Source organism: Elephas maximus, chromosome 22, assembly GCF_024166365.1.
Source record: "Elephas maximus indicus isolate mEleMax1 chromosome 22, mEleMax1 primary haplotype, whole genome shotgun sequence".
NCBI classification, from domain to species: Eukaryota; Metazoa; Chordata; class Mammalia; order Proboscidea; family Elephantidae; genus Elephas; species Elephas maximus.
This window is the reverse complement of record NC_064840.1, coordinates 60571905-60592143: the sequence shown is the minus strand read 5'-3', so window position 1 is coordinate 60592143 and position 20239 is coordinate 60571905. Positions and strand designations below refer to the sequence as shown.

Genomic DNA, 20239 nt, shown 5'->3' with positions numbered 1-20239 from the left:
ACCCTATAGACAGATTAGAACTGCTCCATAGAGTTTCCCAGGAGCTCCTGATGAATTCAAACTGCCAACCTTTTGGTTAGGAGATGTAACTCTTAACCATTGTGTCACCAGAATTTCTGCAAAAGCTAGTAAAGGGTGTGAAAAAAAAAAAATTTTTTTTAAATGATTCAGGGTCAAAGAAAAGATAAGATTAAACAAAGCCTGTAATTTTCAGAAATTGTGAATGGGATGTTGGGTGGACCCATATTACGAACTAATTAGCAGCTTGACCCCACATTTGTCTTAGATTCTGAGGGATAGAGGGCCTCCAACAAATGACTTAGGGTAACTTGTAGATTTATACCTCTCCAAATTTATGGTTTTCAAACTTCCCTGGGTCCTCACGTTATTTTTCTTTGTTTATGGCGCATTTCCTGTTCCTTTCTGCTCTATCATTATTTCAACAAGTATCACTTTCCTCAAGTCATAAACCTGATCTTTACTCATGTTTGCTGAGAAATTGAGACCATGAAAAGAGAACTCTCTACAAATCCATATTCTCCTTCTACCACTTCAAGACCAGACCCTTCCGTGGGTTCTTAACGGTCTTCTTTTCGTTCCTCCATGACCTGTTGACATCAATTACTCCTTTCTCTCCTTTATTTTCAATCTCTCTCTCTCTCTCAATGTCTCTTGCAATAACAAACCATAAACTGCTCAGGTTTCTCGTTCTTAAATGCAGAGAGCTCCCAAATGCAAGTTCTTGCTTTACTAAAACCTTATGGCTCAACTTCCCTTGTAAAAAAACTTTGGGGGAAAAAAAAATGTCATTACATTTTCTGTTCCCGTTTTCTTCCTCAACACACTTAAATTTGAGCCTTGATTCCATGACCTTGACCTAAAATTTTAAGCTATGTATATAGAAGAAACTGATGTATTGTAGTGACTTTCTACTTCTTTCTTTTAAAGGGGACAATCTAATGATGCATTTCACCTTCTGATGATTCCTTACTTCTGTGAAATCCTTCTATGAGATCAGTCTCTTTTTGTTATTTGAACTTCTGCAAATGCCTTTCTGATCTGTATTGCTGGTTTCAATGCCTCTGTCTGCCTTATAAATATTCCCCAGTGTCCCAATCTAGACTTTCTTCTCGTTTTGCTTCACTTATTCTTCTGAATGACCTCATGCACTGTTGTGATTTTAACCACAACGTGGGGCTTTTCACTACAGTTATACTTCCCAGTTACATATTTCTAATCTGAATTCTCTCCTGACCTTCAACCTGTGTATCCAACTGTCCAGTACACAGCCATATCTTTACGTTCCACAGGTATTTTTCTTTAACTGTACTTCAGATGAAAGTTTATAGAACAAACTGGTAGTACACACATTGTTTTATGACATTAGTTAACAACCCCACAACATGCCAACACTCTCCGTTCTCAACCTTGGGTTCCCCATTGCCATCTTTTCTGTTCCCTCCTGCCTTCTAGTCCTTGCCCTTGGACTAGTATGCCTCTTCAGCCTCATTTTGTTTTATGAGCCTGTCCAATCTTTGGCTGAAGGGTGAGCCTCAGGAGTGACTTCATTACTGAGCCAAAAAGGGTGTCTGGGGGCCATACTCTTGGGGTTTCTCCAGTCTCCGTCAGGCTATTATGTCTGGTCTTTCTTTTTGAGTTAGAATTTTGTTCTTCATTTTTCTCCAGCTCTGTCCTGGACCCTCTATTGTGATCCCTTTCAGAGTAGTCTGTGGTGGTAGCCGGGCACCATCTTGTTGTACTGGACTCAGTCTGGTGCAGGCCATGGTAGATGTGCTTTGGACTAATCTTTTCCTTGTATCTTTAGTTTTCTTCATTCCTCCTTGTTCCTGACAGAGTGAGGCCAGTGGAGTATCCTACATGGCCACTCACAGGCTTTTAAGACCCCAGACACTACTCACCAACATTCCACAGATATTTTAAGCTCAATACATTTAAAAATAAATTCATTATCTTGAAACCCACTTTTTGCCTACAGCAGGTGTAGTTTGCCAGCCAATGGGAATGATGCTGGAGTTGCTGAAATTCAGCCTACGTTCTACTTGGCTAAACCAAGGGGCTGCATCAGCTCAGCGTGGGCACACAAAAGGCATAATTTAGGGTAGAAATGATCTTGCCTGAACTCTTCCTCCCCAAGATTTAATCATGCCATCATTTCTATTCTACTTTCCAAATAGCTCTGAATACATGCTCACTCCTCTCCATATTCACCGCCATTTCCCAAATTTAGGCCATGAACACTATTTCAAAGGCTTCAGAATCTAACTCAATACCCTAAAATTCTACAGCCAAAATTATCTTCTTAAAATTCAAATCAAACCATGTCACCAACTTCCATAAAATGGAAAGTCTTTTTATTCTATACAAAGCATATTTTGATCTGAATGCTAACGTCCTAGCCTCATTGTCCATCATGCTTTCTACTGAGCTTTAGATACTAGTGCACTGAACCATTCGTAGCCCCAAGAAACACACTTGCCTCTGTTTACCTGCCGTTTATTGCCTCTGCCTTTATTGCATTTCCTTCTTCAACTTTCCACCTAGAAAGCCATTTTCAGAGTCTGAAACCAAGCTAAACTGTCATCTTCCTATGAATGAAAAAAAAAAAAAAAGCAAAACCAGTTGTTGTAGAGTTGATTCTGACTCATAGCAACCCTATAGGATGGAATAGAACTGCCCCATAGAGTTTCCAAGGAGTGCCTGGTGAATTCAAACTGCCAACTTTCGGGCTGGCTAGAAGCCGTAGCTCTTAACCGCTACGCCATCATTCCTTCAATTCCCCCACAACAGCTAACACAATTAACCATTTCTTCCTCTTTACAAATTCTTAGTGCACACACACATCAGTAATTGAACATATTATACTGCATTGGAATATGTCTGACTACATGTTTCTCCCTCTCCTTTAGGACAAGGACTATATTTTACTAATCTGTGTATCTGCAGTGCCTACCATGTAACGAATTCTCGGTTAATGTTTGTAGAACTGAATTGACTTGAATTCTGTCTGAAAACTGAAATCTGAAAGCAGCTTCTCTCTGTAGCCATTTTCCTAGAGAGGCTTAAAATACTGATATGTTTCTATTTCAAATGCAGAAAGAACTTCCAGATCATTATAAGCCTTGGATGGAAATTGCCAACAAACTTCCTCACTTGATTGAGAGTCGTCAGCTTCGAGCTCATGTGAACAAGGTATATCTTTAAAAACATATATATCTGTATACATAATTGGAAACTCTGGTGGTGTAGCGGTTAAGAATTCAGCTGCTAACCAAAAGGTTGACAGTTCCAATCTGCCAGCTGCTCCTTGGAAACCCTCTGGGGCAGTTCTACTCTGTCTTATAGGGCCACTATGAGTTGGAATTGACTCTATGGCCATGGGTTTGATTTTTAATAAGTTGGGTTGTGTCGGCCCTCCAGCTCCGTTCTTCTTCAGTATTATGTTGGCTAGTATAAATCTTTGGCCTTTCCATATAAACTTTATAATCAGCTTGTTGATATCCAAAAAATAACTTGCTGGGATTTTGATTGAGATTGCATTGGATGTATATAGATCAAGCCAGGAAAAACTGACATCTTAATAGTAAGTCTTCTTATCCATAAAAAAATTTATTTAGATCTTTAATTTCCTTCATCAGAGTTTTGTAGTTTTCCTTAAATATATCTTGTATATATTTTGTTAGATTTATATCTAAGTATTTAATAAGTATTCCTATGAGTAGGAATCGACTCGATGGCAGTGAGTAGTGAGTTCTTTAATGTAAATCATATTGGGTTTTTACTTTCAAATTCCAACTGTTTATTGCTGGCATATAGGAAATCAATTGACTATTGTATATTAACCTAGTATGCTTTTTATGCTACAATCTTGTCGTGATCACTTATTAGTTCCAGTAGTTTTTTTTGCCAATACTTTGGTATTTTTCTACATAGACAGTCATAACAACTGTGAACAAAAGCAGTTTTACTTCTTCCTTCCCAATTTGTAAATATTTTATTTGCTTTTATTACCTAATTGCATTAGTTAGGACTTCCAGTATGATGTTGAATAGGAGTGGTGAGAGGGGTCATTCTTGTCTTGTTCCAATCTTAGGAGGAAAATATGTAGTTTCTCCCCATTAAATACGATATTAGTTGTAGGTTTTTTGTAGATGTGCTTTATGAATTTGAGAAATTTCCCCACTATTCCTGGTTTCTAAGAATTTTTATCATGAATAGGTGTTGAATTTTTTCAAACACTTTTTCTGCATCTATTGATATGATCGTATAGCTTTTCTTCTTTAGTCTGTTGGTATGATGAATTACATCAATGCTTTGTGAAAATTAAACCAGAATTGCGTACCTGAACAAATTACATTGGGTCATAGTGTATAGTTTTTTTCTACTTTGTTGGATTTGATTCATTAATATTTATCTGAGGACTTTGCATTTACATTCATGAGACATATTAGTTTGTACGTTTGCTTCCTAGATATGTCTTTGGTTTTGCTATTAGGATAACACTGGCCACATAGAAGAGTTTGAGAAAGATTGATGTTAATTCTTGTATAAATGTTTGGTAGAATTCACCCAAGAAATCATTTGGGCTTGGAGCTTTGGGTTTTGGAAGATTATTAATTGTTGATTCAATGTTTTAAATAGGTACAGGCCTATTCAGAGTATCCATTTTTCCTCAAGTAGGTTTTAGTAAGTTGTGTCTTTCAAGGAATTGGTTTGTTTCATTTAACTTATCAAATTTGTAGGCATAGAGTTGTTCATGGTAATTCCTTTTTTATCCTTTCAGTGCCCTGGGATCACTTGTTAAGAATAAGAAAAAAATAAAAGATTGTATGTTACCTTCATTTATTCCGTTTTGAATTCTCTTCCTTTCTTTACGCAGATGTAAGCTTCTGACCTGTACCATTTTTCTGCTCTCTAAAGAACTTCTTTTAACCTTCCTTGCAAGGAAAGTCTAGTGAAGACAGATTCTCTAAATTTTTGCTCTTCTGAGGAGGGCTTTATTTCTTCTTCACTTTTAATTTTGATGTGTACTGAATTTTAGGTTTTTTTTTTTTTTCTCTTTTCTTCAACACTTTAAGCATTTCACTCTACTCACTTGTTCCCATGGCTTCTGAAGAGATATCTAACTTAATTCTTATCATTCTTCCTTTATAGGTAAGATGTCTCCCCTCCCTTCCCATCCCAGCTTCTTTCAAGACTTAATCTTTGTCTTCGATTTACTACAGATTGAATATGAAATGACTGTTGTTGTTAGGTTCCACTGAGTCGGTTTCAACTGATAGCAGCCCTATGTACAACGGAACAAAACACTGCCCGGTCCTGCCCATCCTCACAATCACTGTTATGTTTGAGCCCACTGTTGCAGCCACTGCATCAATTCATCTCATCAAGGGCCTTTCGCTTTTTTGCTGACCCTCTACTTTACCAAGCATGATGTCCTTCTCCAGGGACTGGTCCCTCCTGAAGACATGTCCAAAGACCATGAGATGAAGTCTCACCATCCTTGCTTCTTCTAATGAGCATTCTAACTGTACTTCTTCAGGATAGATCTGTTCATTCTTCCGGAAGTCCATGGTATGTACAATATTCTTCGCCAACACCACAACTGAAAAATATCAACTCTTCTTTGATCTTCCTTTTTCATTGCCCAGCTTTTGCATGCATATGAGGTGATTAAAAACTCCATGTCTTGGGTCAGGCACACCTTAGTCCTTAAAGTAACATCTTTGCTTTTTAATACTTTAAAGAGGTCTTTGACATCAGATTTGCCCAATGCAATGCATCCTTTGATTTCTTGACTGCTGCTTCCATGGGCATTAATTGCAAATTCAAGAAAAGTGAAATCCTTGATGTCATGATGTTGCTTAATGATCCAGTTTTGAGGATTTTTGTTTTCTTTATGTTGAAGTGTGTACATACTCAAGGCTATGGTCTTTGGTCTTCATCAGTAAGTGCTTCAATTCACCCTCACTTTCAGCAAGCAAAGTTGTGTCATCTGCATAACACAGGTTGTTAATGAGCCTTTCTCCAATTCTGATGTCCTGTTATTCTTCATATAGTCCAGATTCTCAGATTATTTGCTCAGCATAAAGACTGAATAAGTATGGTGAAAGTATACAACCCTGACATACATCTTTCCTGACTTTAAACCAATCAGTATCCCGTTGTTGTGTCTGAACAACTGCCTCATTATCTATGTACAGGTTCCTCATGAGCACAGTTAAGTGTTCTGGAAGTCCCATTCTTCTCAATATTATCCACAACTTGTTATGACCCACACAGAAGAATGCCTTTGCATAGTCACAAAAACACAGGTAAACATCTTTCTGGCATTCCCTGCTTTCAGCCAAGATTCCTCTGACATGAGCAATGATATCCCTCACTCCACATCCACTTCTGAAAGCAGCTTGAATTTCTGGCAGTTTCCTACTGAGGTACTGCGGCAATTACTTTTGAATGATCTTCAGCAAAATTTTACTTGTGTGGGATATTGATGTTATTGCTCAATAATTTCCACATTCTGTTGGATCAGTTTTCTTGGGGTAGGCATAAATATGGATCTCTTCCATTCAGTTGGCCAAGTAGCTGTCTTCCAAATTTCTTGTCATAGAAGAATGAGCACTTCCAGTACTGCATCTGTTTGTTGAAACATATCAATTGGTGTTTGTCAATTCCAGTAGCCTTGTGTTTCACCAATGCCTGCAGTGCAGCTTGGACTTCTTCCTTCAGTACCATCGGTTCTTGATTATGTACTACCTACTGAAATGTTGAACATTGACCAATTGTTTTTGGTACAGTGACTCTGCGTATTCCTTCATTTTTTTTTTTTTTAATGCTTCCTGAATTGTTTAATAAAATTATTCAATATTGCAACTCGAGGTTTGAATTTTTTCTTCAGTTCGTTCAGCTTGAGAAATGCTGAGCATGTTCTTCCGTTTTGGTTTTCTAACTTCAGGTCTTAGCACATTTCATTATAATTGTTTACTTTGTCTTCTGGAGCCACCCTTCGAAATCTTCTGTTCAGCTCTTTTAGTTCTTCGTGTGTTCCATTTTTTTTAGCTACTCTATGTTCAAGAGCAGTTTCAGAGTGTCTTCTCACATGCATTTTCATCTTTTCTTTCTTTCTTTTCTTTTTAATGACTTCTTGCTTTTTTTGATGTCTGATGTCCTTGATGTCATTCCACAACTGGTCTGGTCTTTGGTAATTAGTGTTCAATTTGTCAAATCTGTTCTTGAGTTGGTCTCTAAATTCAGGTTGAGTATAATCAAGATCATACTTTGGCTCTCATGGACTTGTTCTAATTTTCTTCAGTCAACTTGAACTTGCATATGAGCAATTGATGATCTGTTCCATAGTCAGCCCCTGGCCTTGTTCTACTGATGATATTGAACTTCTCCAATGTCTCTTTACACAGATATGGTCTATTTGATTCCTGTGTATTCCATCTGGTGAGGCCCATGTGTATAGTCGCTGTTATGTTATCAAAAAAAGATATTTGCAATGAAGAAGCCATTGGTTTTGCAAAATTTTATTATACTACCTCCAGCATCATTTCTATCACCAAGGCTGTATTTTCCAACTGCTTTTCCTGCTTCTTTGTTTCCAACTTTTGCATTCTAGTTACCAGTAACTATCAATGCCTCTTAATGACATTTTTGATCCATTTCAGACTGCTGTAGTTGGTAAAAATCTTCAATTTTTGAAACATCTTGTAACATGGATGAATCTGGAGGGCATTATGCTGAGTGAAATAAGTCAATCACAAAAGGACAAATATTGCATAAGACCACTACCTTAAAAGCTCATGAAAAGGTTTACACACAAAAAGAAACAATCTTTCATGGTTATGAGGGATGGGAGGGGTGGGGATGGAAAAACACTAAATACGCAATAGATAAGTGGTAGCTTTGGTGAACAGTAAGACAGTACACAATACGGGGGAAGCCAGCACAACTTGTACAAGCTAAGGTCACGGAAGCTACAAAGATACATCCAAACTCCCTGAGGGACCAAATTGCTGGGCTGAGGGCTGTGGGGACTGTGGTCTGGAGGAACATGTAGCTCAATTGGCATAACATAGTTTATAAAGAAAATGTTCTACATTCTACTTTGGTAAGTAGTGTCTGGGGTCTTAAAAGCTTGTGAGTGGCCATCTAAGATGTGCCACTGGTCTCGCCCCTTCAAGAGCAAGGAAGAATGAAGAAAACTAAAGATACAAGGGAAAGATTAGTCCAAAGGACTAACGGACTACATCTGCCACGGCCTCCACCAGACTGAGTCCGGTACAACGAGATGGTGACCGGCTACCACCACTGACTACTCGAAAGGGATCACAATGGAGGGTCCAAGACAGAGCTGGAGAAAAATGTAGAACAAAATTCTAGCTCAGAAAGAAAGACCAGACTTTCTGGCCTGACAGAGACTGGAGAAACCCTGAGAGTATGGCCCTAGGACACCCTGTCAGCTCAGTAACGAAGTCACTCTTGAGGTTCACCCTTCAGCCAAAGAGTGGACAGGCCCATAAAACAAAACAAGACTAAAGTGGGCAAGGCTAGAAGGCTAGAAAGCTGGTAATAGGGAACCTAACGTTTAGAAGGGAGAGTGTTGACATGTTGTGGGGTTGTTAGCCAATGTCATAAAACAATGTGTATACTAACTGTTTGATGAAAAACTAGTTTGTTCTGTAAACCTTCATCTAAAGTACAATTAAAAAAAAAAACTTCGATTTCTTCATATTTGACATTAGGGGCTAGTGTGTCAATTTGAATAATAGTAGTATTACTTTTTCTTCTTTGTTGGGGTATGAGTATTATCCTATCACTGACAGCATTGTACTTCAGGATAGATTTAGAAATATTCTTTCTGACAATGAACGTGATACTGTTCCCCCTCAAGTTGTCATTCCTGGCTTAGTAGACCATATGATTGTCCATTTCGAAATGGCCAATACCAGTTCATTTCAGCTTACTAATACCTAGGATATCTATCTTCAAGTTTTCCATTTCATCTTTACCACTTCCAGTTTTCTTAGATTCATACTTCGTAGAGTCCATATTCCAATTATTAATGGATGCTTGCAGGCATTAATATAATAATGATGTTATAATTTAATGATGTTATAATATAATATAATAATGAAATTATAATATAATTTCTTTCTTCTCATTTCCAGTTGTACTACATCAATAATGAAGATCATGATAACTTTACTCCATGCATGTCATTAAGATCGACTCTACTTTGAGTACCTTCCAACCTGAAAGGCTCATCTTCTGGCACTGTATCAGATAATGTTTTGCTACTATTCATAATGTTTTTACTGGTGAATTTTTTTCAGAAGTAGAACACCAGGTCCTTCTTCCTAGTCTGTCTTAGTCCGAAAGCTCAGCTGAAACCTGTCCACCATGGGTGGCCCTGCTGGTATTTGAAATACCAGTAGCATAGCTTCCAGCAACAAGCAAGCCATCACAGTACGACAAACTTCCAAATGCCTGGGGATGATATGACTAGGTGTAGATATTTTAGTATTTATCCTGGTTTTTTTTTTTTTTTTCCTGGTTGTTGTTCCCTAAGCTTCAAGGATCTGTAGTTTGCTGTCTGTCATTAATTTTGAAAAGTTCTTAGCCACTATTTCTTCAAATATTTCTTCTGTTCCTTCCTCTTTCTTCTCCTTCTAGTATTCCCATTTTGTATACTTTACACCTTTTGTAATTGTCCCAGAGTCTTGGATATTCTGTCTTCTATTTTTTCTTCAGTCTTTTTTCTTTTCATTTTGAGAAGTTTCTATTGACATATCTTCAAAATCACTGATTCTTTCCTTGACCATGTCCAGTCTACTGAAAAGCTCATTTTTCATTTTTGTTGCAGTCTTTTTGATTTCTAGCATTTTATTTTGATTATTTCTTAGAGTTTCTCTCTTTCTGCTTATATTACCCATTTGTTTCTGCACGCTGTCTACTTTTTCCATTAGAACCCTTAGCATATTAATCAGTTATTTTAAGTTCCTGGTCTGATAATTGAAAAACCTCTGATACATCTGAATTTGGTTCTAACACTTGCCCTGTATGTTCACACCAAGTTTTTTTTTGTTTTTTTTTTTTTTTTGCCTTTTACTACGCCTAGCAATTTTTTTGTTTTAAAAGCTGGATATGATGTATGCAGTAAAAGGAACTGAGGTTCTTTCAATTGTAATACCCTTCAAAGCCGTGTTAATATTAATATAGTGGTAAAATATAGGAAGAGGGGAGGTGGTGTATAATCGTTATGATTAGGTCTTAGTTTTTTAGTGAGCCTGCTCTTCTTGTTTATGACTTCCACAAATACTTGTCAGCTTTTTAATATTTTAACCCCTTAGGTTGAAAAGGAAGTCCAGAGGAGGCTGGAGTTGGATATTTCCCTTCTTTCACACTGGCTAGTCAGAATTGACTGGATGGCAAATGGTTTGTTTTGTGTGTGTGTGTGTGTGTGTGTGTGATTTACAATGCCCAACTCTGGTAGAAAGCCCTGGAGGTATAATGGTTAAATACTACAGCTGCTAACCACAAGGTCAGCAGTTTGAATCCACCAGATACTCCTAGGAAACTCTATGGGGCATTTCTACTCTGTCTTACAGGGTAACTATGAGTCACAATCAGCTCCAGGGCAATGGGTTTGGTTTTTTGGTTTTAGCTCTGGTAAAGCAACAAAGTAGTTTCCCTTGAAGGCAGGATGTTGTTAAGAACAGAGCACTATTTCAATGGTTATTTTTCCCCTATTCCTGCCAGAAGCATGAAGGGATTTTTCTTCAGATTTCACACAAAGATCCTGGTGCGGGCCCTGGAAGTAAAACTCATAAAAATGTGGGGACCCCACCCTAAGGCTGGGTCTCCAGGAGTTTTTAATTTCTCAAGCTAGTGCATACTAAGTCTCCAGGGGTTAGTCAATTACTCTTTAAGTTTTCCTACCTGATGCTGGGTCCAGTGGCAGCTGGGAAGTAATAATTCTGTACCAGCCTATCTGTCTCTCCAATTTTCAGGCAGTGGTTTGGCCTGTGCCCTCAGTTCTCTGGATGGATCTAAGAAAAAAACAAGAGTTGTTTATTTTCAGTTTTTAACTCTATTTTCTTGTTGTGAGGATGGTAACAGTGACTTCCAAGCTCTTTACATGCCACACTGGAAATCTTTTGCCCCCTCTCATCATGCTTTTTTCATCCTTACACCACTTTTCCTTCTCAGTATTGGAGAAGTGAGTCAATGAGCCTAGATAAACTTGTCATTCCTCTTAACTTATCAACAAATCTATCTCACCCTACCTGAATAGCAAAATGACTCCACCCTGATAAGGTACAAATATTTCCCTCAAAGTTTCCGGAGACTACACAAAAAAATATCTGGCACGTATTAGCCACTCAGCAAATGTTTGTTTATACAAGGAAAACAATCTGGCTGGGAATAGTAGGCAGGCTCACGGGAAGATCTATTTGGGGAAGAACAAGCATGAAAATTCTCAGGGTAGTAGTTCCATGATTAGTGCTCCTCTGCCTCTGAGTGGGTTTACCCTGGTTATAGCATGGGCCTCCTACAGCAATTGAATCAAACTCAGGGTTAGCCATGGGTTCTGCATGAAAATTTGATAACCCTGTAAAAAAGACGAGCACTTTCCCCCAAGAATAGTAACTAATGGTGAAACTTCCTGGTTCTGGAAGAACTGCCATTGTCCCCACAAGGAATAATAAGGTGTTACGGGACTAAAAAAGATTTTGATTCAGGAAGACCTGGATTTGAATCTTGGTTTTATCACTTAGTACCTGTAGAATCTTGAGAAGGTTACTTAATCTCCTGAATTCCTCTTTCTTTATTTGTAAGATGGGAGAAATTCTATCCTTATAGAGTTGTTGTGAGGACTAGATGACTTCTGAAATGAGCCATTCTTATTTCCCTAAACTTTGTTTCCCTAAACTTTCCAGATACTCCACAAGACAATGCCTGACACATATTAATCACATATTTTGCTCTTGCTCTATGACAGCATTTAGTATATGTTTATTACTTCCTTCTATTTTCTTCTCTGTCTCAACCTCAAAAATTTGGAGTGGCATGTGATTTCAGAGGTAGAAGAAGATTTTTCACCCTCCAAAATTCTCCTTCTCTGACTTATTCTTGTTTAATATCTATAAGTACGAATTTATTTAAAAGTATTTATTGAATGCCTGCTACCTGGAAAAATCAAGATTAGACATAGTATAAAATATGAATAAGAGACTCTTTAATGTTTATGAAGATGGCAAACTAAGCTCAACAATTTTCTTTCCTGCTGCATAAAATGTCTCACTGACATGATCAAAGAAACCTAAAAAGTAGAAGAAAAAAATTTTTTTTAAACATCTGTAAGTGTAGGAAAACAGGGACAGTGCCAACAAGGGTATAAAAAACTTTAATAATTTTTGGGCCACCAAAACTCATTGCCATTGAGTCGATTCCAACTTGTAGAGACTCTATGGGACAGAGTAGAACAACCCCACAGAATTTCCAAAGCACAGCTGATGGATTTGAACTGCTGACCTTTTGGTTAGCAGCCATAGCTCTTAACCACTGTGCCACCAGGGCTCTGATTTTTGGACCATATTGACCAAATCGTAACAGACCTACAACTAGGTCTATAGTGCCTACGTCAAGCATTCAACCAAAACAAAAGAAGACCTCCGTGAATAACAAGGAATAATAGCTAGAGGGAGTTGGGACAGTTGGAAGAAGGACATTTAGTGTTCAGTTTGTGACTCTTGACAGGAAGATCTCTCTGGGGAAGAACCAACATGAAAATTCTCAGAATAGTCATTCCATGTCACATGACCAGTGTTCCTCTGCCTCTGAGTAGGTTTACTCTGGTTTCATCATGGGTCTTTGCACTAGATTTCCCCCAGGCTTCATTTTATTAAACTGCCGTAAGTGAAGTGAAGAATTTGTTGAATTGGGAATTCTCATATATTAGATATCAATGAGACAATACAAGGAGTGTTCCGGATAACTTCTGGCCCCTGAACAGATGGGCATTGGAGAAATGGCACAGCAGTGAAATCAACATCTTGACACTCTTGGCTTCTCTCCTTACTTCTAATTACTTATAAAACATCTAAGTAGATACAACAACCTTTGGACTTCACTACCAAAGACTGAATCAGTGAATCGATTGGAAATTAGTGGTGAAAAGTAAATATAATGGCTTCCAGAATCACCCATAGAATAAAGCATTTGTCTTCCAGAGTCCTTTACTTGGCAAAGACAACAAAATAAGTTCATTTAAAGCTTTCATCATAGAGTACTTCCAGGCCAAGGACCTTCTCTTAGCCCCAATCTACCTACCCATGTCCTGGAAGAAAACTTGATCATTAAATTATATTCATCCACTCACATCTTCCAGTGTGATGGTTGAAGTTATGTGTCAACTTGGCTAGGCCATGTTTCTCAGTGGTTTGGCAAGTATTATGCAATCATCCTCCATTTTGTAATCTGATGGGAGGAGCCAATCAGTTGAAAAAGAATCAGTTTCCTTGAAGGTGTGGCCTGCATCCAATATACGGGCATACTTTGGTTTATTGTGCTTCAGTTTATCGAATTTCACAGATACCGTTTTTTTTTTTACAAATTGAAGGTTTGTGGCAAACCTACATCAAGCAACACTATCGGCACCATTTTTTCAACAGCATGAGCTCAGTTCATGTCTTTGCGTCACATTTTGTTAATCCTCACAATATCTCAAATTTTTCATTATTATTGTATCCGTTATGGTGATCTGTGATTAGTGAACATTGGTGTTACTATTGTAATTGTTTCGGGGTACCAGGAACCATGCCCATATAAGACAGGGAACTTAATGAATAAACGTTGTGTGTGTTCTTACTGCTCCACCAACTGACCTTTCCCCTGTCTCTCCCTCTCCTTGGGCCTTCCTAATCCCTAAAACACAACAATATTGAAATGAGCCCAATGAATAACCCTAAGATGGCCTCTGATTGTTCAAGCAAAAGGAAGAGTCACATGTCTCTCGCTTTAAATCAAAAGCTAGAAATGATGAAGCTTAGTGAGGAAGGCATGTTGAAAGCCAAGATAGGCTGAAAGCTAGGCCTCTTGCACGAAACAGTTAGCCAAGTTGTGAACACAAAGTAAACGTTGTTGAAGGAAATTAAAAGTGCTACTCCAGTGAACACATGAATGACAAGAAACTGAAATAGTTTTTATTGCTGATTAGAGAAAGTTTGAGTGGTCTGGATAGAAGATCAAACCAGTCACAATATTTCTTTAAGCCTAAACCTAATCCAGAGCAAGGGCCTAATTCTTTTAAATTCTATGAAGTCTGAGAGAGGTGAGGAAGCTGCAGAAGAAAAGTTTGAAGCCAGCAGAGGCTGGTTCATGAGATTTAAGGAAAGAAGCCATCTCCATAACATGAAAGTGCAGGATGAAGTAGCAAGCGCTGTTGTAGAAGCTACAGCAATTTATCCAGAAGATCTAGCTAAGATAATTGATGGAGGTGGCTACACTAAACAACAGATTTTTAATGTAGATGAAACAGCCTTCTATTGGAAGAAGACACCATCTAGGATTTTCATAGCTACAGAGGAGAAGTCAATGCCTGGCTTCAAAGCTTCAAAGAACAGGCTGGCTTTCTTGCTAGGGGCTAATGCAGCTGGTGACTTTAAATTGAAGCCAATGGTCATTTACCATTCTGAAAATCCCAGGGCCTTTAAGAATTATTCTAAATCTACTCTACCTGTGCTCTATAAATGAAACAACAAAGCCTGGATGACAGCATATCTGCTTACAACATGGTTTACTGAATATTTTAAGCCCACTGTTGAAACCTATTGCTCAGAAAAAAAGATTCCTTTGAAAATATCACTGCTCATCGACAATGTGTCTGGTCACCCAAGAGCTCTGATGGAGGTGTACAAGTAGATTAATGTTGTTTTCATATCTGCTAACAAAACTCCATGCTGCAGCCCATGTATCAAGGAGTAATTTCAACTTTGAAGTCTTATTATTTAAGAATTACCTTTTGCAAGGCTATAGCTGCCAGAGAATGTGATTTCCCTGATGGATCTAGGCAAAGCAAATTGAAACCTTCTGGAAAGGATTCACTATCCTAGGTGCCATTAAGAACATTCATGAATAAGGGAGGAGATCGAAATATCAACATTAACAAGAGCTTGGAAGAAGTTGATTCCAACCATCATGGATGACTTTGAGGGGCTCAAGACTTCAGTGGAGGAAGTAACTGCAGATGCGATGGAAATAGCAAGAACACTAGAATTAGAAGTGGAGACTGAAGGTGTGACTGGATTGCTGCAATCTCTTGATAAAACATTAACAGATATGGAGTTGCTTCTTATGCATGAGCAAAGGAAATGGTTTCTTGAGATGGAATCTACTCCTGGTGAAGATGCTGTGAAAATTGTTGAAATGACAACAAATGATTTATAATATTCCATGATAAAGCAGTGGCAGGTTTTGAGAGGACTGACTCCAATTTTGAAAGAAGTTCTACTGTGGGTAAACTGCTATCAAACAGCATCGCATGACACAGAGAAATCTTTCATGAAAGGAAGAGTCTATCTATGCAGCCAACTTCACTGTTGTCTTACGTTAAGAAATTGCCACAGCCACACCAAACTTCAGCAACCACCACCCTGGTCAGTCAGCAGCCATTAACATAGAGATAAGACTCTCCACCAGCCAAAAGATTGCGGCTTGCTGAAGGCTCAGATGATGGTTAGAATTTTTTTAGCAATACAGTATTTTTTAATTAAGGTATGTACATTGTTTTTTACACATAATGCTATTGCACACACAATACAGTATAAGCATAACTTTTATGTGCACTGGGAAACCAAAAACTTCGTGTGACTCACTTTATTGCCATATTCATTTTACTGTGGTGGTCTGGAACCAAACCCACAATATCTCCAAGGTATGCCTTAATATATGGATATTATGGTAGAGCTCTCTCTGGATTGTGCCTCTGACTCAACTTGTCATCTTCTGACCTCCAGTTCTTGGGACATGAGTCAGCAGCCTGCCATGTGCCCTGCAGATCTTGGGATTTGCCAGCTCACTGCAACCACATGAGTCAGAGTTTTCCAGCAGTCCTTTCAGTATTCTTCACCAACACCACAGTTCAAAGACATCAATTCTTCTTCAGTCTTCCTTATTCACTGTCCAGCTTTCGCATGTGTATGAGGCAATTAAAAATACCATGATGTGGGTCAGACTTACCTTAGTCCTCAAAGTGACATCTTTATTTTTTAACACTTTAAAAAGGTCTTTTGCAGCAGATTTGCCCAGCGCAATATGTCATTTGATTTCTTGATTGCTGATCTCATGAGCCTTGATTGTGGATCCGAGTAAAAGGAAATCCTTGATAACTTCAATCTTTTCTCCGTTTATTGTGATGTTGCTTATTGGTCCAGGTGTTTTCTTTACGCTGATGTGTAATACATACTGAAGGCTGTATCTTTGATCTTCATCAGTAAGTGCTACAAGTCTTCTTTGCTTTCAGCAAGTAAAGTTGTGTCATCTATATATTGCAGGTTGTTAATGAGTCTTCCTCTAATCCTGATGCCCTGTTCTTCATTTAGCCCAGATTCTAGGATTATTTGCTCAACAAGCAGATGGAATAAGTATGGTGAAAGGATACAACCCCGACTCAGACCTTTCCTGATTTTAAACCACACAGTATTCCCTCGTTCTGTTCAAACAGCTGCCTCTTGGTCTATGTACAGGTTTCGCATGCGCACAATCAAGTGTTCTGGGATTCCTATTCTTTGCAATATTATCTGCAGTTTGTTATAATCCACAGTCGAATGCCTTTGCAGAGTCAATAAAACAGAGGTAAACAACTTTCTGGTATTCTCTGCTTTTAGCCCAGATCCATCTGACATCAGCAATAATATCCCTAAAAGTGTTCCTTGTGGCCTTCTGAATCCAGCTTGAGTTTCTGGCAGTTTCCTGTCAGTATGCTGCCACAACAACCCATTTTGAATGATCCTCAGCAAAATTTGACTTGTGTGTGATATTAATGATAAAAAAGTGAAGATATTAATGATACTGTACGATAATCTACACATTCCATTGGATCACCTTTCTTTGGAATGGGCCCCAAAATAGATCTCTTCCAGTCAACTGGCCGGGTGGATGTCTTTCAAATTTCTCAGCATAGACGAGTGAGTGCTTCCAGCATGCCACTTGTTTGCTGAAACAACTCAATTGACATTCTGTCTATTCCTGGAGTCTTGTTTTTCACCATTGCCTTCGGTTCAGCTTGGACTTCTTCATTCAGTACCATCAGTTCTTGATCATATGCTACCTCCTGAAATGGCTGAACATCGACCAATTCTTTTTGGTACAGTGACTCTGAATTCCTTCCAGCTTCTTTTGATGGTTCCTGCATCATTCAATATTTTGCCCATAGAATCTTTCAATATCGCAGCTTGAGACTTGAAATTTTTCTCAGTTGTTTCAGCTTGAGAAATGCTGAGTATGTTCTTCCCTTTTAACTTTCTAGCTCCAGGTCTTTGCACATTTCACTGTAATACTTTACTTTGTCTTTTTGAGCCACCCTTTGAAATCTTCTGTTCCTCTCCTTACTTCATCATTTCTTCCATTTCCTTTAGCTACTTTATGTTCAAGAGCAAGTTTCAGAGTCTCCTCTGGTCCTCATTTTGGTCTTTTCTTTCGTAACAACCTTTTCCTTTCTTCATGTATGATGTCCTTGATGTCATTGCACAACTCATCTGGTCTTTAGTCATTAGTGTTAATGTGTCAGATCTATTCTTGAGAAAAAAAAAAAATTTTTTTTTTTTTTTTTTTTTTTTGAGATGGTCCCTAAATTCAGGTAGGATATACTTAAGGTTACACTTTGGGTCTCATGTACTTGTTTTAATTTTCCTCACCTTTAACCTGAACTTGCGTATGAGCAATTAATGGTCCTGTTCCACGGTCAGCCCCTGGCCTTGTTCTGACTATCAATATTGAGGTTCTCTGTCATCTCTTTCCACAGATGTGGTTGATTTGATTCTTGTGTATTTCATTCAGCAAGGACCACTTGTACAGTTTCCATTTATGTTGTTGAAAAATGGTATTTCCCATGAAAATATCATTGGTCTTGCAAAATTCTATCATGTGATCTCCAGAGTCCTTTCTATCAACAAGGTCATATTTTCCAACAGCAGATTCTCCTTTGTTCCCAACTTTTGCACTCCAATCACCAGTAATTATCAGTGCATCTTGATTGCATGTTTGATCAATTTCATTCTGAAGAATTAGTAAAAATCTTCAATTTCTTCATCTTTAGTGTTAATGTTTGATGTGTAAATTTGAATAATAGTCCGATTAATTGGTCTTCCTTGTAGGTGTATGGATATTATCCTATCACTGAAAGAGTTGTGAAAATCCTGGTGGCATAGTGGTTAAGAGCTACCACTGCTAACCAAAAATGTTGTCAGTTCGAATCCACCAGGTACTCCTTGGAAACTATGGGGCAGTTCTACTCTGCCCTATAGGGCCACTATGAGTCATAATCAACTCGACGGCAGTGGGTTTGGTTTTTGGTTCTTAACCCTCCACCACGCCTCTGTCAGTTTGTCATACTATGGTTTGAACAGCGTTGTACTTCCAGATAGATCTTGAAATTTTCTTTTTGACAATGAATGTGGGGCCATTCCTCTTCAATTTGTCATTCCTGTCATAGCAGACCATATGATTATTGGACTCAGAATGGCCAAAACCAGTCCATTTCAGCTCACTAATGCCTAGGATATTTATCTTAAGTGTGCCGTTTCATTTTTGGCAGCTAGCAATTTTCATAGATGCATACTTCGTAATTTCCCCACTCTGATTATTAATGGATATTTGCAGCTGTTTCTTCTCACTTTTTATTGTGCTACATCAACAAATGAAGACCAATGTTTATCTGGAAACATACTATATGACAGAGGTGAGATGCTAGATTAATGGAGAACATATTGACTAGTTAGTAATTGATGCTAGGTCATCTGATTATCCATACGTTTAACAAAAAAGAAAGTAAATGGAATCTGCTTTTTTCACCATAAACAAAAATAAATTAACTCCAGATGGATTATGAACTTATATCTAAAGGACAAAAATGTAAACATTTTAGAAGAAAATTTTGGAGAAAATATTCATTTACTTGGATTAAGAAATAATTTCCTAAAGACATAAAATTGGGATTTTTTTTTTTAATGATCAACTTGATTTTGTTAAAATAGGACACTGTTTATTAAAACAGGTCATAAAGAAAATTAAATGCTAAGCCAGAAACTGGGAGATCCTGGCATACACATAACTGAAAAAATTTTGTACCCAGGATACATAAACCAAGAAAAACCAAACCCACTGCTGTCGAGCCAGTTCCGACTCATAGCGACCCTATAGGACAGAGTAGAACTGCCTCATAGAGTTTCCAAGAAGCGCCTGGCAGGTTTGAACGGCCAACCTCTTGGGTAGCAGCCGTAGCACTTAACCACTATGCCACTAGGGTTTCCCCCAGGGTACATAAAGTCCTAAAATTCAATAAGAAAGAAAAATGACCAAATAGAAAAGCTGGCAATAGGCATGAACAGACATTTTGTGGAATGGACAACTTGGATGATCAATAGAAATAGGAAAGATTCTCAACTTCATTAATAACCTGGAAAATGCAAATAACATTTTACACTCACAGCACTGTAAAAAAAAAAAAAATTTAAATGCCTCATACTGCCAGGTATTGGCAAAAATATAAATCGCTTGGCTCTTTTACGCACTGTGAGTGGACGTAACCTCTTTGAAAAACTATCTGGCATAATCTGATAATGTTGAAGATAAACATTCTTGTGACCCAAGAATTCCATTCTCTAAGGTCTATGGAGCCTGGATAGCTCAGTGGTTAACTGTTTGGCTGCTAACCAAAAGGTCAGCAGTTTGAATCTACCAGCTGCTTCTTGGAAACACTATAGAGCAGTTCTATTCTGCTCCATAGGGTTGCTATGAGGTATTCTATAAATACCTTGGAGATTTTTGGACATGAGTATACCCTGAAATGTTTTAAAATATTGCTTGTCATAGGAAAAAATGCAAAACAATTATAAAAATGAACAAACTACCCCTGTATACAGCAGTGTGTGTGAATCTCAATGCCATAACGTTGTAATGAGAAAAGCAGATCATAGAAGAATATATTCAGTATGAT

At 38.0% G+C, this 20239-nt stretch overlaps 1 protein-coding gene across 1 annotated transcript in view; it reads left to right on the top strand.

Moving 5' to 3' along the window:
* Positions 1–20239, top strand: part of IDO2 (indoleamine 2,3-dioxygenase 2) — a 104185-nt gene that overhangs the window by 37885 nt on the left and 46061 nt on the right. Inside the window, exon 2 of the mRNA XM_049866183.1 lies at positions 3115–3210. Coding sequence (XP_049722140.1) covers positions 3115–3210 — 96 coding nt within the window. The remainder of the gene's footprint in view (positions 1–3114; positions 3211–20239) is intronic.